Source organism: Pogonomyrmex barbatus, unplaced genomic scaffold, assembly GCF_055798465.1.
Source record: "Pogonomyrmex barbatus isolate J1 unplaced genomic scaffold, ASM5579846v1 scaffold7, whole genome shotgun sequence".
Taxonomy (NCBI): Eukaryota; Metazoa; Arthropoda; class Insecta; order Hymenoptera; family Formicidae; genus Pogonomyrmex; species Pogonomyrmex barbatus.
Genome location: NW_028297171.1, coordinates 7,976,350 through 7,985,464, shown reverse-complemented (window position 1 = coordinate 7,985,464; position 9,115 = coordinate 7,976,350). Strand labels below are relative to the sequence as shown.

Genomic DNA, 9,115 nt, shown 5'->3' with positions numbered 1-9,115 from the left:
ATCTAAATCCTAAATGAAAAAAGATAGAAAAAATATTAAATAATCTATTAATAAAACATAAAGTGCGTAATAAGATGATAATAATGACAATGAATAATTCTTTTATTTTTAACTTATTAATACATTGTGTAATAATTTTTATACTAAATATCAGAGATAATATCTTATTTTTAATAAATATTGATACTTCTATAATTATTAAAAATAGCAACTTAATTTATTTATTCTCTATTTATGTATTCTCTGTTTTCTATTTAAATTCTTGTTAAACATGACTTCTTCTATAAAAGCGATTAAATTATAAATATGATTTATGTAAAGGATAATAAAAAAAGATATACAAAACTACAAAAATGTTAATGGGAGAACAAAATAAATGATTGAAAACATTCGATTAAAGTGAAATGCATATGATTGTCGCAAATCAATTAAAAAATGATAATTAAAATGCAATTAATTTCTTAAGGTAATAATAAAAATATAAATCATTTCATTTCAAACTTGAATTAAATGTAAATTCGAATTTGAAAGGTTATATTTTCCTCAAATAATTAAAAATTTTTTTAAATTGAAAATTTAGAAATTAAAAAGCACGAATTACTATTCTATATTCCTGAATAGCGTTACTCTCGGAATAGATGTTCGTCAAATTATGATTTAATATTAAATTTCCTTTCTTTGTGTTCTCATAAGAACTATAATTACACATGTCACTGTTGCATTAGATGTAATTAATGCCTAACGTTTGAACGTTATCGATTCCTCTTCCTTCTTAATCGCTCGTACAAGTATCAATGACAGCACTGCTATAATTACCTGCAATAATCGGAATAAAAAAAACACAATTAGTACAAAAAGCGGGAAAAATGGCGATGAGACTATCATTTTATTGGATAAAAAAAGAAAAATTACAGCTACGAAAAAAATTAGTTGAATTAAATATATAAATATCTAAATTATAAATATTTTTTCTTAAAAAAAAATAAATAAATGAAAAAGAGAACAAAAATCTTTTTCAGAAAGAAGAAATTCTTACGTGCAGCATGCACAACGCCATCGCCAAACCAGCAAGCCATCCTGATCTGGCTTCCAAAAACCAGGATAATTCCTCGACGCAGCCGTGATGAAAAGCATTTCCGGTGACGGTGTCACGACATTCGGTAGGCAATGGTTTACGCATTTGTGTATAATCTCTAGGTCCGTTGGCTCCGCAACATCCAACCTATATATTATCATACATTCATCAAAGTATATTCATCAAAAGATACATAATTTCAAAAAATAAACATGTGCTGTTCTTCTTCTCTAAGAGAAGATCCTTACAGTTTCTTGGATCACACGCAGAATGAAGCTCGCTGTCTCGTGTTGGGAGTTGCTAATAAGATTATACATGGATCGTTCGATGATGGGCTGAATTTTACTATCGTATGTTGAATAATCGAGAATGACCGCCGCTCCGGATAAACCGCAGATGAAGCTGAACGCTTGGAGTCCCACGTGCTAAAATCACGAAAGCATTTTGACATCTTATTTATACGAATTTAATTTTAAGTTAAAAATTATTAACTTTTGAACTTTAATACTAAACTTATAACTTATTGACTATTTATTCATTATTCGAATTAGATAATAAAAAATTTTAAGAGACTTATTTTCTCAAGGTAATGATTTATTTGCAAATATCGAATTTCTAAACGTTTTGCAAATTAGTTTCTTTTGAAAAAATTACCAAACTGATTGATAAACATTCTTACGGTATATAAAGTCAAGACGTGCTCCATAAGCGCGGCGGCGCAACCAATGAAAGAGATAGCCATGACGAGCACCGAGGTGGCAATCAGCACATAAATCCCGATGTAGAATTCGTATATGTTCAAAAACTCCACCCATTCTTCAAATATTGGTTCGAATCGCATCCAAATGGATAAACCGAACATTGCGCAGCCGAGAATCTAAATTCGTCAAAATGCATAAAAATTTTGCATATTACTTAGTAACACAAAATAACGGTAGTATTACATTAATATTATAATTTATTTGTCTGAATTTTTTCTGCATTATAATTAAATATAATTTAATTCAAAGATGTTTTCTATATGTACTAACAATAAGAAGTAAAATTAATGCAAGAGTTAGGATCAAATTATTGAAAAGAAATTACATCAATCAATGTTTTATATATCTAAAAAAATATTTACAAAAAATTATTTAGATAAAAATTATTACACTTATTCGATTAAACAAAAATTAATTTCAATCTTTTCTTTAAACAAAAAGAGTAGAAAGAAATTTTTTCAAATAAATTCTCAATTTTGAAAATAGTTACATCTACAAACATTTTTCAATTTTTTTCTTTCCAATTTCACGTTGATGATTGTCACGTAATACAAATTGTTCTCCCTTTTTTATTTAAATGTTCATTTCAAATGTTTTTTTTTCAATTTACTTAAAATTTAAAATAGATCGTACAGCATCATTTCACTATCACGGTATAACTTCACAGAACGATGCGATCATTTAGATAAATCCACACACACACTCACCCATATTATTGCGTTCAAGCAGAAAATCGTAAATTTGATGCAACCGATTTGCTTTTCGAGCGGCGGTCCAGAATCCTTAGTGGCCATCTTCTTGTATCCTGCGGAAGATATCCTCCGTCACAAAGTCACGTTTCACCAATCTGCGTATTATTTCTGGAACGACACGATGCAAGAAGAACGTTAGTCAATCGAGAACGTCGACAAGTATCATGGCCCAACGTTCCGATGCTTTATCATTGGCAAATATAAGATAAATGGATAAGCGTGTTCTAGATAAAGAGTACCACGTATCGCTGGGGTGAATCACTTCATTCTCAATATATATGATAGGTGTATAAATTATTAAAAGCCATGATTAATTAACAAAGTAATATCATGATGTCTATTGATTAGTCTTTGGTTTCTTCCAGACATTTACCAGGCGTAAAATTATATGCTGTAAATGATACGTACCATGTGATTCATAAGTTCTGAAATAAAAATCATCTAGAATAAAAAATATGTTAAAGAAATATGTTTTATTCAAATAGGATCTTATACAATTAATACATTGTTCTACTTTTGTTTTTAATTTTTACATCGCAGTTGAATTCTTCTTTTGTCATAAATGTCTTTTGTTTTAGAATACCATCGAATCACGATCTTTCAATCATACTGGATTTTCATTAATCCACTAAATATTTTCGTTTCAGAATCATAAGCGAAACACCAATTTTTGTCATGCCAATAATCAAACAAAATAATTTAAAAAAAAAACAAAAAAAAAACAATGCTAAGTTCTTGATGTCGTTTTTACAAAAAATATTTCAAATTTATTTTTAAAAATTTTCATTAATTAATTATCATTAGACAAATATAAATCACATAACATTTGCCATATCAAATATGTTTTATTTACAATAGCAACGATTACAAAACGTATATAATATATGCAACGTATCGTGAAATAAAAAAAAATTAATAAAAATCTTCCTCTGTGGTTTTCGTGGAAGTTTTATTTTTAATCTGTTCTTGATTATTGTACATGTCCGCCACCTGCTGAGCGGAAGTAGCCTGCTCGCAGGTCTTATCCATGCGAATCCTAACGAATCGGGGAAATCTTAAAGATATTCCTTTCTCCGGATCGACCTAAACAGAATAGCGATAAAACATAAATAATATCATTTTCTTTTAAATTAAAGACAATTTATGAAAGAAATTAAACATTATATCCTCATTTTAGCTCAGTTGCTAAAAAAAATACAAGGCATTCAAAAATATCCCAATAATAAAAGCTCTTCCATATAGATACAAGATTTTTGAAAGTAAAATGAATTATTATGTCATACAATATCTATTTTTTTTAAGTTATTTATGAATTATATTTTTACAAATATTTCAGAACTAATAAATTCAAACCCATAAAACTTACTATTCCGATAGCTGCCCTATGAACAGGTGAGAGCGAGAGATCAGCACATTTGATCTCCCAGACTTGTATCGGTTCAAACCAGTGATCCGGTTCATGGCTGCTATCGAAGCGGTAGTATGATTTGACTTGCGCTATTATATGATCTTTAAAAAATTTAGTATGATTCTCAAGATCTTCCTCTTTGAAGCCTGTGCCGATCTATAAAAAAAACACTATACATTGATAAAGATCAATAAAACGAAAAAGTAAAAATAATAGTCAAAATAGAAAAAAATCTAATCTCTTAAATCAGAAGAATTAATATTTTTATTAATTACTACTTATTAATTATTACTAATGATTCTTTTATTGCAATTACAATTAGTCACTAAAATCGCATATTCAAAAATAATAACAAAATCTTAATGATTCAAAATATTTGAATTCATTTTCTGGAACTTGTTTGAGATATGTCGTTGTTGTAACAAATGAACGATATGATATTCGATTTCACTTTAAGAAAATATTTCAGAAACATACTTTACAAATGCTTTGATATTCTTCATTTTCCTGATCGTAACAAGCCAAGAGAAAACCACCATAAGTGCCAGTCCTCTTTCCTTTGCCGATATAACCACCAATTACAACCACATCAAGTGTATCACCAACGCCATCCAAATAATCCTTTTTTAGCTTTAACCAATTTCTCGATCGTTTTGCAATTTCATAAGTCGCTTCTTCTTCTAGTGTCTTTACCATCAGACCTTCGCAATTTCCCTTCACAGATTCATCCAAGAAGACCTGCACTTCTTCTATCGTTGTAGTATCCATACTATTAGCGAATTTCCATTCACCTTCCACTTCCTTGAAATGCTGCCTCAGCAACTCACGACGTTTTGAGAATGGTTCCTTTACCAATGGTTCATCATTTAGATATAACAAATCAAACATAAATACGCATACTTGCACTTTGATATCTTCCTCAACAGCATCCTGATAAAATAAATTGGAAACCAATAATATATTATAATAAATATATTATAATTATAAATCTTTATAATTTGAATTTTAATTTGTTACAAATATATTAACAATTATAATTGTTAATATATTTATAATCATCACTATATTTATCAAATCAATTATATTCTTAGTAATAATTTCGGTTATAACAAATTATGACAATTATAGTAATATAATGTAATTATTACTTTTCGCTTTCTTGTGCTGAGTATTTGGAATGGTAAAATTTGTTTTTTCTCGTTATCCCAAGCAACCGCTTCACAATCGAGTATGCAATTTTTTACCAGATCACCATAAGTATTCTTGAATCGCTTAATAATATCTGGATACTTGCTGGTATTGTTCTCCTGATTTCTACTATATATGTTGACTTGACCATTGTGCGCAACGTGAATCTGTTGGATTTTGTAATATTTAATTTATAATCCTTTAAAAATTTTATATAAATTACTATGATTTCCAATTCTCAAATATTTTATTCTCTTTATTTCTGTATTAAAAGATTATTTATATTATATTATAAGACTTTGCAAAATTAAATAATGCAAAATAAATAAATGCGAACTTGTGCTCTTTCCCCATCGTATTTCCATTCGCAAGTATATTTCAAACCCTCGAATCTCGTTAGGACTTCTTGAACACCTTTAGTAGGATGCGCCAACATAGGTTTTAAAGGTATTCCAGGAGTAAGTTTACATTTATTCGGCAAAGCATTAATACCATTTTCCAGTAGAACAGGAATTATAAGATTATAATTTGGACATTCACTGCGAAAAGATATATTAGAAAAAATTTAAAAAATATTCGATATTTTATTTTTAAATTGAGAAATAATATTATATATTTAATAAAATATTATTTCATTTAATTGATTTGATTGTTTAAATATCTATTAATAATATTTTTTAAATAATCTTACCAATATGTTGTTTTCAATATGAGTGCTATTTCATCGTACTTCTCTTTGAAACGATCACTCGTCATTTTTTTACTTGCATTTAAAACTTCTGGTGGATAGCTTTGTTCTGGTGGTGTCATCGCGCAAGCTAAAGCCAATGCCTAAGAAAATTCAGATTTTTAATCAACCAAAACAACATGATATTGCGAGAAACTTACTTGCAAAACGGATTGTTCCGCCAAACCTATACGAAGTTTTCCGGCCAATGATCTGATGAGGTACCTTGCTTCTGTATTACGGCACGCTACAAATAGCGTCTGAATCTTATCTAACTTTTTTGCCAGAGACTGTAAAGAATAATTTTCATTCTATGTGAAATTTATTATTTTTTTATCTTCAAGCATGTATTTAAGGCCCTGCGTACAATAAAGAATATATTAGAAATAGGAATAAATATTAAATTTTAAAAAATTAGAAAAAAATAGATAAAATTAGATAAAAATTCAACATAAATAAATAAGTTTATGATCTAGCTCTTATTTATCTAGTGTGCATTTAAAAGTTAATATTCCTAATATTTCTTCTACTGTGCTTAGAGCCTTAGTTTTTCGTTATTATTCAATTTTTATTTTAAATTAAGTATATCACACAATTTATTTTTCATTTATTTATTTAAAATCAAAATAAATTTAGTTCAATTTTTAAATACAAATTAATTTAAAATTTTTGACATTTTAAATTTATAAGTTAATATTTTTTAAATAATCTTTATTTCTCGATTTCAATTTTTCTAATTATTTAATAAATTCTTTCTTTCTCTGAATTCAAAACTATATATTAATATTAAAGAATTTTAATTATAACAGTTGTATAGATTACCGCGTGTCCTGTCATCTCGGCGATCTCCTTTAGCTTAGAATATACATTAGGAACCGTTAACGGCGCCGGTTGAAACATAGTTCTTTGATTAGATCTGCTACCTTCTGCCACAATTCCCAAATCACCAACCTCTTGAACATCAGCTTTAATTTGTGCCAGAGTTCTACCAGTACACTGCGCAATTGCTTTCATCAGATTCGTATCAGCGACTCCAAGCTCAATTCCTAAAACATAATAAACATCAACAACAATCTAAGTAGTTTTAAACAAATATTTTCTTTTAATTTTCTGAATAATTAATTTTAATATTAACCTTCGTATGCTGGCGCTAATTGATTAAGGCACAGATAAACGCTTGGCAGGAGATCCTCAGGACTTAAGACTATGACAGATCGGAAATAATTCGACAATATTTCTATTATTTTTAATCTTGCACTCGTCTCCTCAATGATCTCCAAAGTACGTGTGAATGCGCTATAAGGAGTTCTATAAACAAATTTAAAAAAAAAAAGATTTGTTTTAAACATTTTCTACGGTTTTCTAAAGTATTCTCATGAAATTTCATTCTAACTCACTTATCTCCTCGTTTCCAGCACGCGTCATTTATCGGATGATAGCCAGATGTACTAGGATTGTAAGATTGGTTGCTGCTTTTTACATTGCTAGTTTTGTCATCCTTTGCATCGTCTTTTAGTTTGGACGCTGCAATACAAATATGTATATAAAACTATGTAAATAAAACTTTTAATTTTTATTATACAATATTTTTCATCCAAATTTGTTTCAAAATTCAATATGTGTTTGAAATTTTTAAATTATTGAAGACTTAATAAATATTGAAGACTTACTAAAAAAGCTGTGCATTTTCTTAGGAGTAGTTTTTAATTTTTTCTCAGGTGTAGGTTCCTTTGAGTTTTTGTTTTTCTCTTCATTGTCTGAAGCACTTTTATCTCCATTATTTTCTACAGCATTTTTATTTATTTCATTTGACTCAGCGCTTTCAATTTTTTTCTCCTCCTCCTCAACTTCCAATTTTTTTGGACTTTCAGGTAACTATAAATATTATGCATAAAAGAAAAATTTATGAATACTTATAAATTTATAATAATATGCAAGTTTTTTCATATTAAATTAAAAGCATTAAAAGTTTAAACTTACAGGTAAATGATCTTCACCATCACTAGAATCAACAGGTTCGATGATCCTGGCCCGTTTCTTTTTCACAGTTTTCTTCACCTTTTCTATCTTATTAGACTCAGACTTCGTCTCTGAAAAAGCAGATTTCATCTTTTTCTCCTTATTTTTAGTTTTAACTGCGTCATTCTCCACTTGAATACTTTTTACTTTTTCTTCTATAGTATTATCTATAGCTTCATTTTTTTTCTTCTCACCAGATGTATCTTTTAATTTTTTCTTTTCTGTCTTTTTTGATGCTCCAGGTGAAAGTTTATTCGATTTACTTTTTGGAGTAACTCCTTAAAAAATAATGACAGAAATATATCACACATTTAAACATCCAATAACTCAACAGTATAGTTACCTAGTTTTGCACGAGGCTTTGCAGCCGGCGAAGGAGTTTTGGAAACTGTTTTTGGCTTCGTAAGTTTAGTATCTTTTTTCTTCGAAGGAGGAGAACTGTGGCAGCAACAATTTACAAGAACAATATTAAAAACAATATAACTTTTGATGACTTAACTGAAAATATTAATAAATCACAAATTTGTTAGACTTAATCACCTGTTACAGCTATCGCTGTTATCTCTTTTCCGTTTACCATTCTCCGATGCATCCTGATTGCTTTGCTTGTCCGACGAGTCATGGCTGTTAGTTGTATATATCCGATTAAAAATGACAAGGAATCGACTACGAGCTGCGATTGCAAACTCTAATTGTCGAGCTGGCAGAACCAGCGAGTTCAAGCGCGAGTATGTAGTAAGGAGTTTTAGCATAATCAAATGCTAGAGAAAATCGAAAAAGAGACTATTAATGTTTATTAACGAAACATACCTCTTCGAATTATCCTGGCTTAAATTCTCCTTTTTGGACGATAGCTTAGTGAAGAAGGAACTGCATGGATAAAACAAATTCGGGATGTCAAAAATCAAATATGAAAAGATGATAAGATGATATGAAAGGATTGCTAAATTATAATTAATTAAACGATAAGTCACATAAAGTAGTTTGAATTAAGTTAAATTGTCAAATAATTATTAAATACACTCACTCTATACGACGCTGCGTCATTATTAAACCACTTCTGCGCAAATTGACAGGTTTCCCGCGTTTATTTCATGGCGATCATATCGCTAATATAACCCCACTTTCTTAAATTAAGTATGATATAGATGAATAACTCTCTTTGAAAAAAGGAATCTTTTTTTG

At 28.8% G+C, this 9,115-nt stretch overlaps 2 protein-coding genes across 4 annotated transcripts; both read right to left on the bottom strand.

Moving 5' to 3' along the window:
- Positions 1–84: 84 nt before the first annotated feature.
- Tsp2A (tetraspanin 2A) lies at positions 85–3,262 on the bottom strand. The gene is made up of 5 exons (XM_011648698.2): positions 2,544–3,262; positions 1,755–1,952; positions 1,324–1,500; positions 1,037–1,222; positions 85–816 (listed from the first exon to the last, which is right to left on the bottom strand). The coding sequence occupies exons 1-5, from the start codon at positions 2,628–2,630 to the stop codon at positions 739–741; spliced, it is 726 nt and encodes a 241-aa protein (XP_011647000.2). The 5' UTR covers positions 2,631–3,262; the 3' UTR covers positions 85–738.
- A 151-nt stretch (positions 3,263–3,413) lies between these two features.
- DNAlig1 (DNA ligase 1) lies at positions 3,414–9,097 on the bottom strand. Of its 3 annotated transcripts, XM_089083601.1 has the most exons (16): positions 8,958–9,097; positions 8,741–8,800; positions 8,471–8,554; positions 8,274–8,368; positions 7,892–8,208; positions 7,582–7,786; positions 7,309–7,435; positions 7,047–7,219; positions 6,734–6,957; positions 6,073–6,201; positions 5,876–6,015; positions 5,522–5,723; positions 5,145–5,351; positions 4,474–4,926; positions 3,955–4,152; positions 3,414–3,671 (listed from the first exon to the last, which is right to left on the bottom strand). In XM_089083601.1, the coding sequence occupies exons 1-16, from the start codon at positions 8,975–8,977 to the stop codon at positions 3,501–3,503; spliced, it is 2,805 nt and encodes a 934-aa protein (XP_088939727.1). In that variant the 5' UTR covers positions 8,978–9,097; the 3' UTR covers positions 3,414–3,500. The 3 variants fall into 3 exon arrangements, with proteins under 3 accessions (XP_088939727.1, XP_088939725.1, XP_011646999.2); XM_089083599.1 differs by lacking the exon at positions 8,741–8,800 and having other exon boundaries at positions 8,471–8,691; positions 8,958–9,086; XM_011648697.3 differs by lacking the exons at positions 8,741–8,800; positions 8,958–9,097 and having other exon boundaries at positions 8,471–8,734.
- Between the last annotated feature and the right edge of the window lie 18 nt (positions 9,098–9,115).

Excerpts from the sequence above, each read along its gene's own strand:
- Tsp2A (XM_011648698.2), bottom strand. The coding sequence starts at position 2,630 with ATGGCCACTAAGGATTCTGGACCGCCGCTCGAAAAGCAAATCGGTTGC. Across the intron at positions 1,953-2,543 it reads GCTTGAACGCAATAATATGG|ATTCTCGGCTGCGCAATGTT; the intron begins GTGAGTGTGTGT and ends TGACGAATTTAG. Across the intron at positions 1,501-1,754 it reads ACGTCTTGACTTTATATACC|CACGTGGGACTCCAAGCGTT; the intron begins GTAAGAATGTTT and ends TCGTGATTTTAG.
- DNAlig1 (XM_089083599.1), bottom strand. The coding sequence starts at position 8,682 with ATGCTAAAACTCCTTACTACATACTCGCGCTTGAACTCGCTGGTTCTG. Across the intron at positions 8,209-8,273 it reads AAAGCCTCGTGCAAAACTAG|GAGTTACTCCAAAAAGTAAA; the intron begins GTAACTATACTG and ends TTATTTTTTAAG. Across the intron at positions 4,927-5,144 it reads TCAGCACAAGAAAGCGAAAA|GATGCTGTTGAGGAAGATAT; the intron begins GTAATAATTACA and ends TTATTTTATCAG.